Source organism: Vigna angularis, chromosome 3, assembly GCF_016808095.1.
Source record: "Vigna angularis cultivar LongXiaoDou No.4 chromosome 3, ASM1680809v1, whole genome shotgun sequence".
In the NCBI taxonomy this organism is placed as follows: Eukaryota; Viridiplantae; Streptophyta; class Magnoliopsida; order Fabales; family Fabaceae; genus Vigna; species Vigna angularis.
The window spans coordinates 21,647,107-21,671,319 of NC_068972.1; the positions used below are offsets into that span (position 1 = coordinate 21,647,107).

Consider the following 24,213-nt stretch of genomic DNA (forward strand, 5'->3'; position numbering starts at 1 on the left):
CAAAGGAAAGAAAGAGACTGAAAAAAGCGAGACGAAAAAGTAAATTAGTTCTATAAATTATGTGAGAAAAAAAAATAAAAGAAATAAACTTAAAATGTTCTTCTTTCTTCTTTTTTTCTAGAAAATAAAATAGTTAAATATAAAAAACAGTGAATATTACAATAACAGGAATGAAAATAAAACATGTTTTTTTTCTTGTTTCCTAGAAAATTGGATAGAATATTGTATTTAATCGCAGTTATTGTTTGAGTTGAAATATAAGGGCTACGTTGTTTGTTAAAATATATTGAAATATTGATTTGATTTCGTTAACTTTTGAAAGTTTTCTATTACATATTTTACATTTTTTGAAGATGAGTGTTATGTAACGCGAAAGGGCGAATAAATACCAAAAAGTCATTTACGTTTTTAAATATTTTGAAAATGGGTGTTGTGCAACGTGAGAAGTTGGAAAGATACCCAAAACAGAAAACCAAGAAAACTATATTTGATTTTGTTAATTTTTACTTTTATCATATTTTAAAAAGAACTATTTATTAAACTTTATTTCAATTTAAATAATTTTATTATTTTTAGAAAAGTGAAATGCAAAAAGTAGAGTGGAAGTAAAAGTAAAACCTAACACTTATTAAAATATGAAAAAAGGAAAACAAGGTTGCATGTATAAGATGTGAGAATTAAATATGAAAGTGGATAAAGTTGGAATAAAAAATAATGAGAGTATATAATGGGAAAACGCAGGTGCAAGCAAAACAGTGTCTAGCCCAAAATAAGTGGAGTGTATGTTCAGTGAAAGCGCCGCGAAGAATTAAAATTATAACCCGATCAAAATGCAAGGTGTGTGTAGTGAAATGTGTAGGTGTAGGAAGCAAAAAGAAACAAAATGCATGGGGTTGGGGGGTTAGTACATAGGAAGTGCATGAACTAAGAGAAATAAACAAATAACGTTTTTTGTTTGTGAATGAGGTTGTATATTTAAAAATCCGAATGGTGGTTACCAGACAGTTATGAAGAGTAATGAAAACTGTTTCTGTGAACCTTGGCTAATCACACTGCATATTCTGAGTGGTAAATTTTAAGGCTAGTGGAAAGCAAAACGGTAGTTTGAAAATTTTAAACACTGGGCTATTGGGCCTAACTTTAGAAAAGATGGTCAAAAACTAGGGTGTTACTCCCTCCACCACCACATTTTCTCCCTCCACCTCCCCAATTTTATTACATATTTTTTGAATTACAAAACTAACCTTTTATAATTACAAAAATAACCTTTTTACTTTTTAATCCTAATTATTTACTTTGACCCTAAAATCTATCTTTCTACTCCTTCTCACCCACCTCCGCACCCTCTCAGATTCTCACTTAAACTCCATCACATCCGTTTTTCATCTTCCATTTTCCCTTCATATTCGTTTTCTTCCTCCTTCAGCAGTTCGGCAGTAAGGGCGATACACGGCGCGACAGTGCGGCAGTGCGGCGGTGAGATGTGGTGGTGCATTCTCCCGATGATATTTCGCTATGTTGTGTGTTCTGTGTGCTTTGCGTTTTTTTTTGCTGTGTGCGTGTGTTGGGAGGAAGGAAAAAAATAATCAGGCAAAAAACGAATGTCGGGTATCCGTTTGGATCTGAAACAGATGTCGATATCCGTCGACGGATGTCGACATCCGTTTCAAATCCAAACGGATACCCGACATCCGTTGGCCTCTAGTTTTTAATCTACTAATTGGAGGATATAACAAATGAAATTCAGGTATCACATCCCTTCTAATCAGCACAATTTACATTGAAACTAATCATACCAGCATTGAAACTAATCATACCAGAATTGTAATGTTTATCATTTACCAGCATTCCCTCGTTTGACAGTCACAGGTCTATCCAAACTAGATGTTTTTACCAATCACGAACCTCAAAGTATTGTTAATCTCAAAATAACCAACATTTGCAAATTCCAAGCATTATTCTTTTCTCTAACCGGAAGCAAAGATGAATCTCCAGAAAAAATATTTACTTCTAATAATATTCACCCTGGGTAACTCCTATTTCACACAAATATCCCATCTTGTCTTTCATAAGAAAGGAAGTATTCATTTTCATGTGAAAGTTTAATTCCCAATCCTACTGAAGATTTGGGTTGGCAAACCTCCTCCTAAGCTGCAGTGTGGACCTTTTTCCTGTCCTTAGTAACACTTTCTATCAAGGTCACATAAAGATCCATCCATGTGGATTGCTTGATACATTTAGCAACATTCTTCTAAAAATAACCCTAAAATTTTAATAAGGGTAAAATAGAAATAAAAAAATAAATAAAAGGGTAAAAGAGGAATGTGGGGGTGGAGGAAGCAAGTTGTGGTGGTGGAGGGAGTAACACCCCAAAAACTAAAGTAAAAGGGGTGAATACAAAAGAAATTGGACTGTCAGCCATTTTTATGAAAGAAAATTAAAAAGGTGGAAATCTAGTTAAGCACAAGAACTTTTCTTCATGATACTTTGATCTATATCTTCTTAAAAGACAACACCAAGTAGACTAATTTGAGAGTAAAAACAATATGTATTTATTAAAAAAAATTATGTATCTTAGATGTATCATATAAAAAACAACATTTTTTAATTACATTCTACTTTTAACATAGTCTATGACATAAATGATATCTAATAAAAAAATCATAATTATTACTCAATAAACTAGTTTGAATAAACATTTTCTTAAGACAATAATAAAAATATAATTTATATATATCAATCAACGAATAAATAGAATAATTTCTGGTTATTATTTCTTTTATAATTTTAAATTTATACGCTTCCATAGAAGCATTAGCAATTTTTTTAGGCTATATAATAATTGCACCAATAAAAATAAGTTGTAAAGGGTGTTCACATACCTTATATTGTCATTGATTTTTGAAGATTTTTAAAATAGTGCATGATATAAGTTTGAGTTTTTACTAATTTCCTCCTTACAAACCTTTTTTTTATAATTTCAGCCTACAAATATGCACAATAATAAGTGTGTATGCACATTATTTAGAAATAATTAGGTCTTAATTAAGATTACAACAATTGTAATACCAACATGTCAATAATGTTGCTTGCCTCTGTGTGCAAATAGGTTAGGAGGTTTCAACAATATTTCAAATTACATAGAATGTCAAACATACATGTATTTATTTATGACAACAATATGAACAAAAGGAGAGCAAAAACAAGTTGCAAATGTCCTACAAGTTGTTGGAGGTAGGCTTAATTGGCCACAAATGCCAAAGTGAACAAGCTGCAAGATTTTTGAAGTTCTCCAAGTGCTTTTCATTGGAAATAGATTCCTTTGTAGCTTCCTACAAGATAATTCTTACATAATTTTAAGGGAAATTTCAAAAATGATAAGTCATCCACCATTTGCTTTAGTTGCAATGTTTACAAACCTTTAAAGCTCAAGTTCCTAAACTAACAATGCCAAAGTTGTCATGCATCTTCTATGATTGCATTGAAACTAGTGGGTCTGGGGAAGGAATACAACATGTAAAATAAATATTTGATTGACAAACATATTTTCTTTCATAATCAAGCCTGTTTCAAGATGATATACTTTACATTGCTGGTGTTGAAACATAATACTGAATCCTTTCTCTTACAATTGTCCAAGACTGAGTAGATTGCTCTTTACTTGAGACTCATAAAACACTTCTGTAATGATGTTGATAAATCCATCTATCTCTAATATAATATTTTCTTTCTTATTGACCACTATATTAAAGTTGATGTCTAACTTTATTGAATTTGTAAACTAGTCATCAAAATTGAGAAAATACATCCGTTTGTCACACATATAATGTCGGAACAATCGGTACCGTTATAGAGTCGCGCAGCGGAATAAAATATTCGGAAAGCGTGTTACGGTCACAATACGTCCAGTCATTAATCACTATAAATAGTGATTAACCTTTTTCACTAAAAATATAGTTGTACAGATTACAAGATAATGAAATGAGCAAAGAATAGAAAACACCTTCTTTCGACAAACGAACCAGAAGAGTGCAACAAGTAACTTCCTTCGACAAACGAACCGGAAGAGCTTCCTTCGACGCACGAACCGGAAGCAACAACTCTGCCAACTTGAAGAGAACTACTCCGACCTTTGACACACAAAGCGTGAGCTTCTCCTATTCACAAGACCAGACAAGAGCACTCTATCACTTTGAGAACTTCCTCAGACAAACTGTATTCTCAAAATGGCATAGATCCTTTTCACTCATAGAGAGCTTCCCTTAGGCACAAAGCTCTAATACTCTCAATTGAAAAGTTTTTTCTAAGAGCTGTGAAGACCTCTATTTATAAGCCTAGTTTCGTGCAGGGACAAAAACTGAAAAGACATCTCCCAACTGCCACTGATAATCGATTATCATATGTGATAATCGATTATTTGTGTCCGTTATGGGGTTTTCAAAATGTGATAATCGATTATCCTGAGCAATAATCGATTATTCCAGAGACTTGGACAGTATTAAATGAAACAGTGATAATCGATTATTCTGTGTAATAATCGATTATTTGCGCAAACAACTCTCTTCTAAATTGGCTCGTGATAATCGATTATTCCTCTTGATAATCGATTATTTGTGCAATGACTCACTAAATACGAAAACTTCTAAGAGTTTTTACATCATTACATTTTATCCTATACATTTGTTTCTACAAAATGCGTTTAACAAAGATGCATTTAGAGTCTTCAATTCTTCAGCTTTTATCATCATCAAAATTTCACAGTAGCTTCAAGATACCAATGCTCCTCATTGGTAACATATAATTGTTACATCTTAAGTCAAGAAACCACATATTTATTTTATGAAGTTCATTTTCTTTAACACATGACATTAGTTCTTCAAGATACCAATGCTCCTCATTGGTAACATATAATTGTTACATCTTGAGTCAAGAAACCACATATTTATTTTATGAAGTTCATTTTCTTTAACACATGACATTAGTTCTTGACTCACTGCAAAATTAATCTCTTCTTGACTTTTCACATAGTTATCCTCTCCTTTTTGCTTAATTGTACATTTTGGTTCAAAATGGCCAAGCTCATGGCCAAAATAACATTCTACCTTTGTTTTGTTGAGATTTTGTCTACCTCTTCCTCAATCTCTACCTTTGAAATTCTCTATCTTCATTATGCAAGTTGGTCTCTATGAGTGTCCTTCAATACATATTCTTTGCCAACTACAACTCGTAATGTATTTGTATTTTTAGATTCTTCTATAAAACACACAACATAATTGAAGTTGGGAGTCATTGAACTCAAAATCTTCTCCACTATCTTGAGTGTTATCTTGATTAACATATTTTCTTTTCTTCATGTGAAGAACTACATATTCATTTTGCAATGTTGGCAAATAAATTCATTTGACACGAATTATCTTTGACATTTCTATTTCACGTCAAAAATTCTTTAACATGTATTTATTAATTACGGTCTATATAATTAAACAATCTAATACTTGAAATAGATAATCTTTTAGCTTTCAATTAGTAAATGTCATCTATGCTGTAATACAAATTTTATTTTTTATCATGTTCCAATATTTCTGAGTTAAGAAAAATCTCTATTACCATCATTCAACTATCATAATGATTATCAAATTTTTTGTTCTCTCAAATGTTATAATTTAATCTATATATTATAATAAGTTCCGCAATGAAAAGCTACACAAAAATAATAATTTGAGAGAAAAAAATTATCGATCTTATTAAATTGGAAACTATTAATTATATAACTTTAGAAAAAAAAATTGAACACCCACAAAAAATTACCTATACCACTATCATTACAAATTAAAGGATAAAGTTCCATAAAAATAGGAATTCATTACCTAATAAAACAAATTTGAATTAATCCTAACATACTTTTATATTGCTGATCTGACGGACGTCTTTTTCATCCATATCCGATCCTCGTCCCACTCCATTACAGCGCAACACACTTATCTGTTCGGAACTTCAATTTGGACAAAAATACCCTCACCAGTGTTCGATCATGGCACACATTCGTATTATAACTACCCACTCTCTACATTCGCCACACCTACGGACCAACCACCATGGCTTCTCTGGCATTAATCCGCAGAAAGATTATAATCACCCGCACCACGCTCTCCCACTGGCACGTGTGCGCACGAGCATTCTCCAACGCTGACAGCAACAACAATCGCATCGAGAAGATTCTAGTAGCTAACCGCGGCGAAATAGCTTGCAGGATCATGCGCACCGCACGGAGGCTTGGCATTCAAACCGTCGCCGTGTATAGCGACGCCGATAGGGACTCGCTACACGTGGCCTCCGCCGACGAGGCCATCCGAATCGGACCGCCACCGGCGCGCCTCAGTTACTTGAACGGAACCACCATCGTCGACGCCGCCATTCGCTCCGGCGCACAGGTCAACTCTTCACTTCCTTCGCTTTTCCTCTTTGGCTAATTGCCCTAATCCAAGGATGACACGTCTAGTTTCGGTGATTAGGCTATTCACCCTGGGTATGGATTCTTGTCCGAGAGTGCTGTCTTCGCTAAGCTTTGTGAGGACAGTGGTCTCACGTTTATTGGGCCTCCTGCATCTGCAATTCGCGACATGGGAGACAAGAGGTACCCTAGAGTTAAATTTCATCATGATGGGTTGAGTGCGTTTTCTGTTCATCCTTTTTTAATTATTTTATTCTGTTTATTTATTTTTTTGCATTGGTGATGGCAGTGCATCGAAGAGAATAATGGGAACTGCAGGGGTGCCTCTTGTGCCTGGATATCACGGAGATGATCAAGATATTGAGAGAATGAAGTTAGAAGCTGATAAGATTGGATACCCAGTCCTAATTAAGCCAACCCATGGTGGTGGAGGAAAGGTGCTTCCGATCTCGACATTCACAAGTTATTCCGTTTCCTTATCCTTAATCTAGTTGCTGGGGTTTGCTACTTTTCTTTATTCTCTAGTCAATCATAGAAGTACTCTCTTAGTTGGATCTTTATTAATAGAACTGTGAAAGATGTGTTGTTACCTCCAGAATTTAGTCTGAACGGTGTTGGTTTTTTGCATTCCATGTGGTTCTGGTCACAAATTCCTTGTGATGGTTTTAAGTTGCTGTGGTTCTAAATTTTTGTTTGGATCTTGGTCATCTCCTTTTCATTGATAGGTGATTATTTAATGCGGATCATAATTATGATGTGTGGTAACTCATTTAGGTTTGTTTCTACTTGTTTCAGATCTGAGTGTTTATTCTGACAATTCTGGATTTCTTTTATGGGGAAAGTAAATGATAGAGAGATATTTCTGAGATTATCTATTGCTGAGTGCTTACAGTTTCACTCGGTTGAATTTGGGCATGTGAATATTGTAGGGTATGAGAATTGTGCACTCTCCAGAGGAGTTTGTTGAATCATTCCTAGCAGCACAACGGGAAGCAGCAGCTTCTTTTGGTGTCAACACCATATTGCTGGAGAAGTATATTACACGGCCAAGACATATAGAAGTCCAAGTATTATGCTCATTTTTTTATCACTCTACTGTCATGTTTCTCCTTGAAGCTCCATTGGTTCCTTACATTTCTTCTGAAAATTAAAAGTTCCTAGTGATGGATAGTCTTTAGTCCTGAAACTATGTTTTTACCTATTTCAGAATTTTACTGGAACAATGGCATTAAAGTACTGGCATCAATAGAAAATGTGATGTCTCACTGCTTGGATTTTATTTCAGACTACTTTCTGTTAATGTAGATATTTGGGGATAAGCATGGGAATGTTCTGCATTTGAATGAGCGAGATTGCAGTGTTCAGAGAAGACACCAAAAAATAATAGAAGAAGCTCCAGCAGTATGGCTTCCATTTCATGTCTTTGATATTTAGTTTCCTTTTTAAATTTTGCTGTATTTAAGAAGTTGTGATAACAAAATTTGCAGCCAAACATTTCTGCCGACTTTCGCGCACACTTAGGTCAAGCTGCTGTTTCTGCAGCAAAGGTAAAGCCCTTTTATTTCAAAATGCTAAACTGTACTTTCTCAGCCACTTTCAATAGTTTCAAAGTGTTCAAGGATTTGAAATAATTGGTTGATTGATGTCTGCTGAGTATGAAAATCTTTAGATAACTTTTACTCACGATGAGATTTATTAGAATTTCATTGACAATTTCTCTTTTCTATTTTACTAGTTTAGAACTCGTGTGTACTCAAGGGCGTTTTATTTTGTATGTGTGTATGTGTTTTTTTTTTTATCTATTTCTATATATAGGGATTCTTATTTTGTTGTGTTCATATTTATTTTTCAATTTTACCTTTTTGAATAATTTTTTTAAATTAAAATTATTTTATTAATTTTACCATTTAAGTGATCATATATTTAACTTTAACTGTTTTTTTTATTTGATATTTTTTAAAATTAATTATTTTTTAATAATAAAACTATCTACAAAGTAGATAAAAGCTTTTTATAGTAAAGTTATAAAATTATTTAACTTAATTTTATAATTATAATACTAACAAAAATAATTTTATTGTTTTTTATTATGATAAAAAAATGAACACAGATGTAGGCATGTGTTCTCACGAGAACATGTGTTTTCATTAATTTAAATTAAAAAGGATTTGGGTTATCTTTATTATATTATTAATAAATTGTTTTTATAATTTATTTTATATATTATTATTATTATTTTAATTTATTGATAATATATTTCAATTGATGGTGTATATAGTGTAAGAAATAATTTTGATAAAAATTTGAAAAATAAAACTTAATTTTTCTTATTGTATTTTTAAAGATAATTAAAAACTTTATTAAAAAACATCATTTTTAATACTATTTTCGTACTAGTCATCTAGGATATAAGTGTATAGTTGTTAGTTGCTTTTATTGTGAAAAAAAAAAAGTTTTCGTGGGGGGAAAGGATTATGGGTAGATGATGAATTTAGGATGGGAAACTTCATCAAATTAGACTTGGGGTATCTGGAGAGGATAATTGCATCATAACTACTTTAAAATTTCTTAATTTGCTTTTGTATTAGAGTATTTTCTTCAATAAATTATTGTATTTGGTCTCTATTTAGGATAATATTATATTGACATTTTTGGATGGTTATATGTTATGTGTTTTAGAAGTGTATTAACGTTTTTGTTTTGTTTAAGTTATATGTTTTGTTTGTAATTTGTAGTTTTGTTTTGGAATTATATTGACACTTTTGTTACGATCATGTTAAGTTTTTAATGCGATTTGTTACGTCCCTACATTATAATATATTTTCTATTTTATGTGTAATTTTAATAACAAATTAATTTGAACTAAAATATGAATTATTGTTTTCAAATTTAATTTTAGTACTACTTTGAATAAATAACTTGAAAATTTAAAATTATCAAAATAGTTGTTAGGAAAAATATTTAATAGATTAAGTTGCAACTTGTCATATTTACATATTTATTCTTAAGTAATAAATTTATTACTTCTTTCAATTTTAAAGGTGAAAGGGGAGATATTAAGTCATATTCACATAAATAAATCATGACATTTCTTTAAAATTATTATGCAAGCAGGTTTATAGAAACACGGAATGTTGTGCAATTTCAACTTTCGTGTTTAGTATTTAGTTAAGAGATGTATGAATTTTATTTTGAAAAATCTTATCTAATAATTGGAATTGAATTAAATTCAAATCCATTCCAAATTTTAAAAAAATGGAATGAAATTAAATCCAACTCTATATTTTTGTGAAAAACTAACTTGGATTTTATAGATCTAAATATAAATAATTGGATTGTGTTATTCTATTTTAAATTCATATTTTCTAAAATAAAATTTGAAAGTTTATAATTTGGTTTATTCAAGTTTAAAATTAGATATTCATTTTCAAATTCAGCTTTTATTAAATTTTTTTTACACTTTTGTAAGTAAATTAAATGATCATAGTCTTGTCTTGCATCTTTAGTCAATAAATTTGCATATAAAAATTGGTAAAGTGTCCCTAAATTTAAGATTATAACCTTTTCAATTTAGTATACTTTGCATATATCACTTTAAATACAGTTATACACATAATAACCTTTAAAGTACATTAAACACAATTTCCACAATACCAAAATCATGAACAATTAATGAAAACTATTCTTTTTTTTATTTTTTCTTTACTTCTTTATATTAGTCATCTTGCAAACATTTTATTTAGGTCTTGCAATCATTTGATCATTGTATTGTGATCTTGCAATCATTTGACTTATTTCTTGATCACTATTATGATCTTTCAATCATTTGACTTAGATCTTAATTCTAACTCATTTTGGATGAAGAAATTCTTGAAATATCATTTAAATAATTATTAATTTAGTATAATCTTGGTTTATTATTTATTCAATTTAAATTATACCAACTAAATAAATAAAGAAAACAGAGTAGTACATACTCCATAAATTTTCCTTGAATTGTTTTATATTTATTCAATCATCATTTATTATCTCTTAGAATTGTAAGACCAAGATATCTCAACTAAGAGGGTGAATTGGTTTAAAACTGATTTTACCCTTCTTGAAAAATTATGGTGTTTTAAATCGGTTTGAAATGAACTTTCTGACTTTTTAAAGATTTAAAAGATAACAAGTAAAGAAAATGGAATAAGACACAAAATCTTATACTGGTTCAACTCTTAAAGACCAGTATTCTTCAAAACAAATTGAGTTGAAAGGAAATCCACTATAGAAAGTTGAGGTTACAAAATTACAAGATCTTCTATGCATTCTGTATCTCTAACCAACCAAGAACAGTTTCTAATGGTGAAGCTACACACACTCACCCTAAAAACCTTGTCTACACAGTAAAGGATATAGTAGTAATCAGAAATTACAGAAAAATAAAAGAAATAGATATACCTCTAGTGCAGATTTTATAGAGAAAACTGGAAACAATCACTCCTTAGCTCTTTCTACTCATTCAAGCTTGTGGTCTTGATTTCACTGAATTGATGTTCTTGCTCTCCAAGAATGCTCGAAGGATGTTCTTTCTCAATAACTAAATGCTCTTGTAATGTATTTTGTACTTGGAAAAGGAACCAAACCCATATATATAGCAAAAACACTGACAGTTTTAATTGTTTAGGTAAATAACTCAGAGAGTTTAGCTTCCTGATTTGCATTTTCAACAGATTTAACAACATAGACAGTTTTAATTGATTAGATAAATAACTTAAGCAATTAAAACAGAGAGCAAGCTTCTTGATTTGCATATTTAACAGATTAATCAATCAGTTAATGTCCTGGTTATATAGCACATTCATTTAAATAGATTTTAGCAATTAGTTAATTTTAACAAGAACATTTAAACATCATAAAAAAAAAATTAACCAGATTTGGAGCATCATAAAAAGTGTTTAGCTCCCCCTATCAACAATCTACCCCTTTTTTTATGATGGCCAACCTCCATGTTCCTGCATTCTGCATTGAACTTTCTCTCCCTTTGGGTATTAGCAAAAAGAAAATAAAATAGGACAGAAAACATAGCAGACAGGAAATGCATTCTGTCAAATATACAATCAGATAAGAGTTTCTAAATGGACCAAATATACAATCAACCAAAAGTTCCTAAACATAGCAAATATAGTAAATAGAGTTCAGCAGGAATGATTAACAACCCAAATGAGAAACAAATGTCTGTTAGCAGTCAATAGTTAGATCATTCAGAATCTTTATCCTCCTCTGCTTCCTCTTCCGCCTCAGATCCATCTTTCTCAATGTTCTGTTCCATAAGCAGCTGAACATGGTTGCTTCCCCTGGGAAGGATAATCCATGCCAAGACAAACGCACAAAGCCTGTCACTCTCGTTTCATACCTCGGGCAAGCTTGTGAAGTCCAAGAAACCCATGATGGGATTTCAAACCTCCAGGGCAAAAACCAGCTATTGTGGTCCAGATCTCTTCATCGAGCCTAATATTTCATTTATAATTTTAAATCCCAAAAGGATGCAAGAATCTCAACTTGTATTCAAAGAAAATTAATATGTTAGCTTTTACTTTTTGCTTCAGTCTTAGTAAGACTTTAAGCATACTTTTACTTTCGTTTTAAACTCACAAAAGCATGTTAATATAAACACCGTGGCAAATGTCTAGGTAAAGGAAGCAACATATTATGTTGTAATGAAAGTGAAAATTATATTTGGAGGTCTAAGGTGTGTTGTTGTAGTACAAACGCATTGGCAAGGCTTTTTGGATGAGTTTGATGGTTATTAATAATTTATTCACTTAATAGTATAAATATACAACATTCATCCATTGCACAAATTTGTACTGACTTTAATGCACATTTAGGTCAAGCTGCTGTTTCTGCAGCAAAGATAAAGTCCTTTCATTTCAAAATGTTAAATTGTACTTTCTCAGGCATATGCAATAGCTTCATCAAGTGTTCAAGGATTTGAAGTAATTGGTTCATTGATTTATGCTGAGTATGAAAATCTTTAGATAACTTGTATTCATGACCAGATTGATTTAGAATTTCATTGGCAATTTTTCTTGTCTATTTTATATTATCCACTGATTTCATATTTTTTTTATGGCTAAAGGCAGTTAATTATTACAGTGCTGGGACTGTGGAGTTTATAGTTGATACAATCTCTGACGAGTTTTACTTCATGGAGATGAATACACGTCTTCAGGTGCTTGTATCAATTTTTTTTATTTCACTTCATCTTAGAATCAACTCTTACAAGAAGTGTAAGATGGGGAATTTGATACAGGTTGAGCATCCTGTCACAGAAATGATTGTTGGTCAGGATCTTGTTGAATGGCAAATTCTTGTTGCCAATGGAGAAGCTCTTCCATTGAGTCAATCACAGGTACCCATATCAGGTGATGCTTCCTTTCCTTCTTTATTTTCTTCCAACCTTTTTTTATTTTTTAGTGTAGCAGTGAGGATGGGTTTGATAGTTTGCCTTGCTTAGTTTCATATTAAACTCAATGATTTTTTAATGGATTAGAATTGACAGTTGGATCAGTATTTGTTCAACTAAAATATGTGCTTAGATTATACATTTGGTTAGTTTCTCAGCAACTAATCCAGAAGACAGAAAAGTCACAATTCGTATAAAATAATCTGTATAACTGGTATGAATAGGTTTAAATATATGATTTAATCGGAGTGTAAACTATAGGCCTAAATTATGTTATATACTCAGCAAAAGAAAAAATAATCTTACCAATATTTATGACTAATTACTAGAGGTCATCGTAGTGACATCCTCTAAAATTGTACACAGTGATTAGGCAAACTGAGCTGTTTTTTTTTTTTTTTTTTTATCAGCAAAGTATATATATCTATATATATTGGAGCACTTAGGGTGCTCCAATCCTTATACAAAAGATATTTACATTGTTCGCTGCTTTAGGTCTCCATAAACATGATTAAAACTTCTACATTTGATATCAAAATATCCCTATCCTATACCCATCTAGTCTCTATTCTTGATACATACATGAAAACAGAGGATGGGAATACAAAATATTAAAAAAACTGAGCTGGTATTACTGAAAATTAAAAAAATTAGAATTTTTTTATAAACCGCTAGTTAATGAATTGTGGTTTGTCAACTCTTTATTATACTATTGCGAGAACATGTGTAAAGTTTCATCCATCTATTATGCAGACACTTAAAGTTTCTGTATATTATAATTCTTTCTGTGATGGCATTGGCAGGCCATGCTTTTGAAGCTCGAATCTATGCTGAAAATGTTCAAAAAGGGTTTCTTCCAGCAACTGGAGTTCTACACCATTATCATGTTCCAGTCTCATCTGAAGGTCAGATATGCAAAATTAAATTGCAAATTTATTTATTATGGATCTAGAAATTTTCCTCACTGCTTTGTTTGAAGAGCATGAAACTCCAATATAGATTTGTGGATCTTTCTTTTTTTGCTTACTGAAAATCTGCTGTTTTGGCAGTTCGGGTGGAGACTGGGGTTAAACAAGGAGACACTGTTAGCATGCACTATGATCCTATGATTGCTAAGCTTGTGGTGTGGGGAGACAATCGTGCTTCTGCATTGGTCAAACTGAAGGATAGTTTGTCAAAGTTCCAGGTAGACTAGGTTTTTGTATTGCCTGTGCCATAGTGAAATATTGGTGAGATATTGCAGTAAATTGACTTTTCTATGTTGAGATGTGTTATATTAGTTACCCTTTGTTAGATTATATATTTATAACCTTTGGGGCAAGGGTGGACATGGTCCTGATGGGGGTGATAAAGTGTTCAGAAATGTAAGAAGCTAAGGGTGTTTGTGTTGGGTTTTGGAGAAAAAGGGAAGGAAGGGCAAACTTTTAGTAGTTATGTTATATTTATAAAAATAAACAAAAGCCCCTTCAAAAGTCAACTCCTAAACACTAGACATTTCATCCCCCCTCCCATATACAATAGAAATTCAAGTAGTTTTAAATAAAAAAAACACTTTCTAGCTGTGTCATGTCTTTTTAAAATTTGCTCATGTTTAAATTGGTAATATCTTCCTGCACAGGTTGCAGGTTTACCAACCAATGTCAGCTTCATTCTAAAGCTAGCTAATCACGGGGCATTTGCAAATGGCAATGTGGAGACTCATTTTATTGATAACTACAAAGAAGATCTCTTTGGGGATGGTAACAATTCAGTGTCTGACCAAGAAGCATACGAAGCTGCTAGACATAATGCATCTCTAGTGGCCGCATGTCTCATTGAGAAAGAGCATTTCGTATCATCAAGAAACCCCCCTGGTAAACTGTTTCATTCTTGTTTTGTAAAGTACGGAGTTGTTTTTGTTTATTTCCTTGGTATTTACATCTGCATTTCCAGGGGGCGGCAGCTTACTCCCTATATGGTATTCTTCTCCGCCTTTTAGAGTTCATCATCAGGCTAAGCGTAAAATGGAACTTGAATGGGAAAATGAATATGATAGCGGTAGCTCAAAGACCATGAAGCTTACTATCACCTGTCAGCCTGCTGGGAGATACCTGATTGAAGTACTGATTTTTTTTCCTGTTTAATTGTGCACATATTATCTAAAAAGTGGATTCAAGATGATATTGTTTGTTTCTTTCAGACAGAAGAAAATGGATCTCCTGTTTTAGACGTCAAAGCATCATATGTAAAAGATCGCCATTTTAGAGTTGAAGCTGGTGGTGTAATCAATGATGTTAACGTAGCTGTTTATTCAAAGGTAAGTGTTTTCCACCGCATAGTTGATTTTTGAGTTTATATGGATTGATTTGGTAAAATCATTTGGCTTCTGTATCCATCTTGATTGTCAAATACATTTCTTCAGCTTATAATACAAATTTGATTTTCCCTGGAATTCAGGATCAAACAAGGCATATTCATATTTGGCAAGGATCCTATCATCATTATTTCAGAGAGAAGTTAGGCCTGGATCTATCTGAGGATGGAGAATTACAACATAAACCCAAAGTTGAAACATCAGCCAATCCTCGAGGGACAGTTGTAGCACCCATGGCAGGCTTGGTAGTTAAAGTTCTAGTGGAGAACAAGACAAGAGTAGAGGAAGGTCAACCTGTGATAGTATTAGAAGCAATGAAGATGGAGGTTTGTACAATTGCTCTGTGACGTTGGAAACTTCTCTTTATCTGCTTTATTTATTTATTTATTTATTCAGAAAGTTATATATAACCAACAATGTTCTGCGCTTCTAGCATGTTGTAAAGGCACCATCTTCTGGCTATGTGCATGAACTTCAAGTTACGGTTGGTGAACAGGTTTCAGATGGCAGTGTTCTTTTCAGTGTAAAGGTTAGTTAATTACTTTTGTTATTCTTTTCATTAGCCATGGCCTGGTTATTCTAGCAATGCCTTTTTGCTTTCATGTTTCAGTGTATAATTGTATCACATTATTTCAATATTATTCTCTTTATTATGATGTTGATGTTTATTTCTTGTTTTTTTTTTGGCAATGACCAATGATACTTAAAGACAGTCTGCTTGTTTAAATAGGTAAAAATAGCAATGCAGATGGAAATGTAAATTTATGTGGACTGTGTGTTCAAATAAATTATTTTTTATCCCTCCTTTTCATTTTCCGCATGAATAAATTATTCTTTTGCAACATTTATATGTTTAATTCGCATTTCTCATTATATTATATTCTTCAACATTACTGAATCTGGTAATAAAGTATGTTTGTGTTTCGTGTTAGTGTCCACGCTTCTTAGATCATCAGTAATACTGATTGTGGTGCTTGGACAGGATCAATAAAATCTCACACGGATTACAGCTTTACCGTTATGTCAAGATTCTGGCAACAGGGCCTCTATCTGAATGGATACTTGCACGCAGGAGGACAACCGAACGCCTTGAATTTGATTACTTAGAAGTCCTTGTAACTCAATTTTTCAAGTTACAAAGGATGACATGTACTTTACAATAATGCAAACAGTTTCTCCAGTAACTATATAATAAGACTACAAATTGCTTCATGTTTAGATATTCTTCCATCAGAGTCTTTTTCCCTTCTATGATGGCTCCCCTTCTGATGGGAGACATGCACATAAGCCCAAAATAATGCGATAGTTGGAAACCACCAACTAAAAATCTAATATTGAGTTCAGTCTTTGGGAAAAACAATGGCACTGATACCAAAGTGAAGAGCCAAAATTTAAACTTTCAGGTCTTTAGTCTCATAATAGAGTCACGCATTGATTTTTAACAATAGGTTTTGCCTCCATAATTTCCTAGACTTGCGGTTGTTATTTGAAAACATTTTGTTAGAGTTTCAAAGGAAACTTCAAATCTGAAAAAAAAATAAAAATATATAGAACAAGTTGCCATTATAAATCTAAGTGGTGTAATAAGCATACATTCGTCATATGCCTTTTGTGTTGTAGAGTATGTTCTGGGTCAAACAATGCGGAAAAGAGCACAAAAGTACTTGGTTTTTTCAGCAACATATTCTGGATTCTCCTGTGGGTGACTTGTTTTCTTCCGAAGACGAGAGGTCCATTGTTTGGGAGTTTAGGCATAATAGAGATTGGAGATGCATGAGCTCTTTTCTTAGATTGCAAAGAAAGTAGTTTATGTCGGATCAGGATAAATTTTGTTGTGCTGAAAAAAAAGGATAAACTTTGTTTTATTTTTTTTCTTCAACTTATCACATTGTTAACAAATTTTAACAAATACTTTTAGAAAACAATTAAATAAATGTTAGTTAAAATTAGTTCACACTTAAGTAAAAAGTACGAGAAACTTTTACAAAAACAATTTATGTATACGCTCATTGTAGTTTATGTGAACACTTTTATTCTTCATGTCTTCTAAAAATATTATGGAGAAACTTGTGAGGGCACGTCCATAACTTTCTTTCTGCTTCCGTATAATTTTTTTTTCTCATATTGTCTTTTCTGGATTGTATAATCTCAAAGTTTTTTTATTTTTAGATTATACAATTTGAAAACCAAATTAATTTCCGGATCACATATTTTAAAACCTAAATAATTTTTAAATTGTATAATTTGAAAAGTTTTAGAATTGCATAATTTGAAAATTAAAAAATGATTTTCAATATGTAAAATTTATATAGTTTCTTGATTGCATCTTAAAGTAAAAAAAGTATAATCCAAGAACAAAATGAAAAACATTAAAATCATTAAGAAAGTTATGGAAGTGCAGGAAGGAAACTTGTCAAACTTGTGACCTTTATTGAGTAATTTTTTATATCCACAGTTTAGTTGTTTTTATTATATAGACAATAATTTAATAAGCTCATCTTTCTTGATTTTTAATTTACAAACTCAATTCACACTACTCAAATTACAAGCAAGTAATTTTAGGCAAGTCATTCGTAGATTATAAATATATACACTTGAGGAATGAGAATGAGAGGAGCGATTAATGTTTATTTAAAATTAAAAGAAAATTAATTGAAGAATCAAATGTAATTTTTTTAAAATGATAACATTTACTTCATTAGTATAGTCTTCAAGAAATTGGAATTAGTCTTAAAATTATGTCCCAAGTCTTTCAAAAAATATGTTGCTTTCATGGCAACTTTCAAGTTGGAGAACCCCCTAAACAATTCCTACTAGAGATGCTATTAGTTCACAATATTTAAAATTGAAAAAATAAATCTTTGTCCAAAAATCAGCTCAACGAAATAAGTTAACATGAGAAACAATTCCTCCAATACGAGTTTTTTTAATATTTTTTTTTCACATCATAATAATTTGTGTCAAGTTTTAAAGCAGTGACTACAAGTTGAAACTCAGTAGAGTAGAAGAAAATGAGAGTGTGTTTGTACAAGAATATGAAGGGTGTGGAAAATCAAGCATCAAAACCAGAATAGATACCATTCTCTCTCAACAGCCTCTTCTCTTCTTCAACATAATTTTTGCCTCTGCTAGCTTGACCCAGCTCTCTCTTCCTCTTTTCCTTCTGAGAGAAAGAAAGATTCTTCTTGTCATTCCTAGTCAGGACAGCTGGCAGCTGCTCTCCTTGGGAAATAGCCTCCCTTGTTTTTTGTCGCTCTTCATATGATTCTTCAATTTCCTTCTCTGCACGCTTTTCTTTTCCACTGGACCACGACCAATCTTGCTTCGACTCATCCCCTTCTCTGGGTGCCGGTACTTTTAGGACCGAAGGTCCACCTCTATACCCATGTCTCCTCAGAGCCTCAAAGTCAATTACACCGCTTTTCTGCTTCCTAGATTTCCCTGTACACAAATATAATTAATAAAGAGATCAAACAGCCACAAAATTAGGGAGACAACCTTTAAAGTTATACGGTACTCTCCAGTATTTTCATGAAATAAACCCATTTCACCAACTATGATCAAGTCAATTACAGTTCTCATTTCTGATATTGGTTTTAATGATTCTGATATTCTCATTTTTGTTTCCCGGAAAATTACAGTTCAATATGCCAAACAAATTCTTGCAAGAATTTATGTGAAGCCAAAATAGTACAATACTTCACATGGTTAATTGTGTCCTTAAATTACTCGATCCTTTTTATGCATGTACGATGTAGAGAAATCAGAATCAACTCCTATAATTGAGGCTAGCAATAGATAGGTAAGAGTAATGTTAGCAGACACCCATACATACCCCTACCTAGAGAGATATGGAAATAAAAGAGAAAAGTGATAGATGCAATAAAATACATGATATGAAAAAAGGAGATATAGAAAAATCGATGGATCAAATGGTTGTTTGAAATAATGGAGGGTCCATGTATTATTACCCAGATGGGTAATTCCTCCTAGCCAAAGACTTTATCCATCAGCAACTGTATAGTGACAGATCAGAAACTATATTGCACTAACAACTTGGGGGTGAGTTTAAACCCTCAACAACTGAATCTACGTCAGTAATCACTATCTATATCAGTTAAAAACAGACAATTAGCACGTGATCAAATTGTGTCAACTCTCAACCATAAGATCAACCCTCAGTTATCTTTTTGCTTTAGCCAATACTTATAAGCTATTAGATATCAAGGAAGGATTTATTAGAAAAAAGATATTCATCAGTGTGATTTTACAAGGGATTTTTATCCACCATTGGGTGAAGCCCAATATACCCTTCTCCAAAAGTTCAGAAAATTCCACATCAACACCATAGGGTTAAACCAATGACAGAGTTTCATATTGCTAGGATGAGCGACAGCATCAATCCACATTCTAGGCACCAAGAAGATAACTGTAAAAGTAGGAAAGATAACCCAATCGCTATTTATGTTGTGAGTTTCATCAAATATACCCACAGCACAAAACACAAAACATGGGAGTGCGACATAACCCCAACAAAATCCAATGCTAAATTGGATCAAATTTGTGAAGATACTTTGTGCACCTGTCACTCCCCCATGAATTATTGTCATAAACAAGTAAAGTGTATAACTTTCACATTGAATCAAAGTTTGAGCAATCAGCAGAGTGATAAAAACTACCAGACAAAAAAAGGAGGATGTACATTAAATAATACCTTTGGAGTTTTCCGCTCCAGCTTCACTATCATGTTCAGAGTCTGAATGTGAAGATGATGACTCGTCATCGTCACTCCATGGCATAGTCCTCTTCATAGTACGGATAACGCCACGGCACAATCACCACGAATACAAACAAGGGTTCAACCCCCGATGATGCTTCTCTGCAAATAAAAAGTGAAAGATGCAATGCTCAAATACCGCTCGACAGAAACAACAACACGTTCAATCTAAGAATAAAAATTTGAAATTTAAAATGATAACGAAAAAGTGATGAATTATTAGGAGCTGAGCTTAGGTTGCCCTCAAAGACGCAGACCGATGAAATTTTTTCAGAAACTGTACAAAAACAGAGAAAATAAACATGCGCGTGCGTGCCGTAAGTAAGAATTGGGGAATTAAACGGTGATGAATTTTGGGGAAAAAATAGGAAAGAAGAAAGAAAACATAAAGCTGAAAAAATGGAGTACTGAGGAAAGGGAAGTGAGAGAGTACCGCCACTGGTTCGGTGGTTGTTGGTGGCTGCTTTCGGAATCGGAATTTCGATTCTGACTACGCTCTCTGCTATAAGCTCCCTTTTTAGGGATTTCTCAGCTGCGAATTTAGAATTCTGCAGTTTCCAGTGCAGAAAAAAAAAATTAAGTAAAACAAAAAATGATAGAGTATTTTATTAAATCATTTAGTGCCTAAAATTGCAACAATTAGTCAAATTGATAAAAAAAAAAACTTAAATTTTGTTCCTAAAATTCTTTTCACGTATTTTGACCCTTAATTCACATAACTTTATCAATTTTATCCTAATATTACTTAGTCAGTAGTAGTATTAATGATTAATATGATAGAAACTACATTTAAAATAACTCAACTTCAACTCTTCTTGACACTGATACGTTTCAAATAGTTTAGTCATCTGTTTAATTATCTAGTTTAAATGTTTGTGCATTTTGCATATAAGCAGAATTAAATCTACGAAAATTGTGATTGTGGAGGTTCTACTTTCGAGATAGCATATTTAAATTTATTTATATAAAAGTATTAAAAGTTAAAGATGATATTAAATACTTTATATTAATGTGTTTCTTTTTTTTATGACAAAAATTAATGAAGTTATAATTATAAAAATAAATATAAGTAATTTTAATAATTTAGTTGTAGATAGTTTTTATTTATTTGTTTTTAAAAAATCATTTATAGTTATACATGAAGAAGACTAATTTATAAATTTTAAACCCTATATCTTAAACTAAATGAATATACATATATAATTTATAATGTTATATAATTAAAAAAAATAGTTAATGAATAAATTTACTATTTTAATTATATATATATATATATTATAAAATTTATCTCTCTACTTTTTCTTTGTTTTTCTAATTTTCTCTTTAAATTTAAAAATCATTTATCATCCTTGTCTAGAACATTTTATACCAATCAAACAATAATTAAAAGAAGGTCAAGTCTAATTAACATTTTTTTCTTAAACGAAGATAAATTCTAATTAATAAAATTTTCTTTTAGAACAAGTTCCTTTAAACTCTATATCTTTCTATCGTGTATTTTTTATTGTGAATATATTAATTTGTCACAAGTTTAATAAGATGAGGAAGATAATATCTTAGTTCAACTTATGATTTCTGTTTTGGTAATGTGGATGATTTTTTTTCCTTGGTTACAGTCTTTAGGTGTGTTCTAACTTCTTCCATCAAGGACTTTTTTATGTTGGTTCTTCATAAATTTTTTTTTGATAAAAATAGTTGAATTTTTAGATAAAAATAGTTCAATTGTGTATGTGTGAAGTATTTGAGGTTCTACATAATTTATTCAAGAAGTTTAGCAAATATTATTGAGTGAGTAAATGATAAGTTATAAACTTTTTTACTAAACAAATGATCATTTTCCAGTAAATTATGTAAAATTTGTCTCACAAATTAGATTTCGTTCAACAAATCTCAACCTAGAGAGTAATAAAAAAATTAAATATGATTATACTTTGTTTGGACATTGATGATTTGTATGATAGTTGACGATGGAATTTAAGGACAAGAATATGATTATACTTTGTTTTACTTTGAGTAATATGAATTGTTATAATTACACTAGTTTCTGTTTTTGTTGTCGGCTTATTATTTAATCACCTATTATGATTATATGGTATACATGAATAGATGATCATAAAGAGATTATGGACAACATTGTTAGAGATATAGTAATGTAATGGTGTATATATGTATATATAGTTGTTTTTTAGATATTGTTTTTTCTTTTTTATGCTATATTTTGAAGAAACAATTGTAAATATTTGATTTTTGAATTAATGGAGAGGTTTTAAAGACTATGTATATATATTTCATTTGATTTTAATTTATATCGTCAAATCTAATAGTTATAGGGTGTTACAATACTTCTAATTAGTAAAATTATTTTAATTTCTTTAAAATACATAAATAATCCATAAAGAATTAATTAAAAAGTGCAATAATTAATAAAAAATAATGTAAGTTATAAAGTATTATAAATATTAGAAAGATAATTTTAAAATTATTTGATATTAAAACTTAAATTAATTAATTTCACTTATTTATTTATAAAATATAATTAAGAATACAAATTAATTATATTACAAAAGATTAATTGATTAATATAATTATATAATTGATTATGTTTTCTATTTATATACATTATTGATTATAAGATTATTTTTAACTGATTATATGATTTTTTATAATGTTTTTTTTTTGGTTTTGGATTAAGGTGATAGTAAGGCCAAGCGGAACGAGTATGGTTTTTTGTATCTCATTTTCATTTTTAAAGTGAAAACTTATCCTTCTTTTCATTTTCGTGTGGATATAAATTTTTTGTATTTCATTCCTATCTTCATCAAGGAATGTTATACTGGTATTCACACTTATATTCGTCTTTTTACTCTTAAAAAAATGTAAAGTGTTTAGCAAACCATGGCCTGAAAGCGTCCGACCATATTGGTCTTAACTTCTTAACAAATCCTTGGCCTCAATTGCATGGATTACTTATAAGCCGAGATTAATCTATCCCCATCAGAGGTGGCCTCTTAACCCATCGCACATTATATCATGTTCATGCTTGGGTCTTGTGTACTAAGCCGACCACTTAGGCTGATGATCAGGATGACCACCCAGACCGATCAACCAAGCTAATTGCGAAGCCGACTACCCAGAGCTATGACTAGGCAGATCACCAGGCCGACCACCCAGGCCGATCACCAGGTCGTCAACCTGGGCTGTCCACCTAGGCCAACAACATGATCAGATTATCAACAATAATAACTCATTAAACCCCTAATACATATTAAGGTTTGATTGGATTATCATTAGGCTAGTGAAAGATAAAAGCCCATTACAACTATTATATAAAGGTCTCAAGTATGACTTTAAATCATCATGCATACAATATGCATCTTTAGCCAGATCACCTACTGACTTAAGCATCATAGTGTCTTTTGCAGGTATCCTTTGATATGTTTTGGATGAGCAGAACAAAATCTAGTCGAGCTTCCCAACAGCTCGACCAGTCTCATTAATAGCCTATTCGATCTGCTACAATGATCGACCAGTCTCCTACATGTTCTACTCAGTCTGCTTCAATGCTCGGTCGATCTCCTACATGTCCTGCCCGATCTACTACAGTGGTCCTCAACCATCTCCAACCTTGAATTCGGCCTAAGACCCCTACACCCCAAAACATTTTGTTATAAAGTCATACCTGAGACCTTTATATAATAATTGTAATGGGCTTTTACCTTTCGCTGACCTTATTACAACTCAATCGCACCTTAATCTGCATTAGAGGTTTAATGAGTTATTACCATTCATAATCTAATCATGCTCTCGGCTTGGTGGTCAGCCTAGGTGGTTGACATGGGTGGTCGCCCAGGTGGTCGGCCTTGTGGTCGGCTTGGTTGATCGGCCTGAGTGATCGACCTGGTCGTCGGCCTAGGTTATTGTACGATACACAAGCCCCAAAGTCCGAGCATGATATAATGTGCAAAGGGGTTAAGAGGCCACTTTTGGTAGGGATGGATTTTCAGTTGCCGCTTTGTATTTGTGCACTATTGTATGTTGATTAACCTCGACTTGTCGAAGATTGAAAAATTCCATGCAATTGAGGCCAAGAATTTGTTCACAAGTTAAGGCCAATATGGTCAGGAGCTTTGAGGCCATGTTTGGCAGAGCACTTGATGAGGCCAAGGTCAACCAACCACTTGATA

At 31.9% G+C, this 24,213-nt stretch overlaps 2 protein-coding genes across 6 annotated transcripts; one reads left to right on the top strand and one right to left on the bottom strand.

The window, feature by feature from the left end:
• Window positions 1–6,062: 6,062 nt before the first annotated feature.
• LOC108326162 (methylcrotonoyl-CoA carboxylase subunit alpha, mitochondrial) lies at window positions 6,063–16,470 on the top strand. 5 transcript variants are annotated; one of them, XR_008247535.1, is made up of 16 exons: window positions 6,063–6,431; window positions 6,513–6,634; window positions 6,741–6,888; window positions 7,381–7,518; window positions 7,757–7,852; window positions 7,939–7,998; window positions 12,573–12,665; window positions 12,747–12,858; window positions 13,703–13,804; window positions 13,949–14,085; window positions 14,518–14,752; window positions 14,832–14,998; window positions 15,079–15,195; window positions 15,336–15,578; window positions 15,649–15,781; window positions 16,185–16,470. XR_008247535.1 is itself a non-coding variant. In XM_017559480.2 (16 exons), exons 1-16 carry the CDS (start codon window positions 6,096–6,098, stop codon window positions 16,209–16,211), a joined length of 2,229 nt encoding a protein of 742 aa, XP_017414969.1. In that variant the 5' UTR covers window positions 6,064–6,095; the 3' UTR covers window positions 16,212–16,470. The 5 variants fall into 5 exon arrangements, 3 of the variants coding, with proteins under 3 accessions (XP_017414969.1, XP_017414970.1, XP_052730063.1); XR_008247534.1 differs by having other exon boundaries at window positions 16,235–16,470; XM_017559480.2 differs by having other exon boundaries at window positions 6,064–6,431; window positions 15,686–15,781.
• Window positions 16,471–18,158: 1,688 nt separating this feature from the next.
• Window positions 18,159–20,621, bottom strand: LOC108325085 (uncharacterized). Its single transcript, XM_017558089.2, has 3 exons — window positions 20,463–20,621; window positions 19,967–20,131; window positions 18,159–18,693 (listed from the first exon to the last, which is right to left on the bottom strand). Exons 2-3 carry the CDS (start codon window positions 20,061–20,063, stop codon window positions 18,305–18,307), a joined length of 486 nt encoding a protein of 161 aa, XP_017413578.1. The 5' UTR covers window positions 20,064–20,131; window positions 20,463–20,621; the 3' UTR covers window positions 18,159–18,304.
• Between the last annotated feature and the right edge of the window lie 3,592 nt (window positions 20,622–24,213).

Coding starts and splice junctions, on each gene's coding strand:
- LOC108326162 (XM_017559480.2), top strand. CDS start 6,096: ATGGCTTCTCTGGCATTAATCCGCAGAAAGATTATAATCACCCGCACC. Junction 7,853..7,938: donor TAATAGAAGAAGCTCCAGCA/GTATGGCTTCCA, acceptor CAAAATTTGCAG/CCAAACATTTCTGCCGACTT. Junction 15,579..15,685: donor TAGAAGCAATGAAGATGGAG/GTTTGTACAATT, acceptor CTGCGCTTCTAG/CATGTTGTAAAGGCACCATC.
- LOC108325085 (XM_017558089.2), bottom strand. CDS start 20,063: ATGAAGAGGACTATGCCATGGAGTGACGATGACGAGTCATCATCTTCA. Junction 18,694..19,966: donor TGGAGCGGAAAACTCCAAAG/GTATTATTTAAT, acceptor ATTTGTGTACAG/GGAAATCTAGGAAGCAGAAA.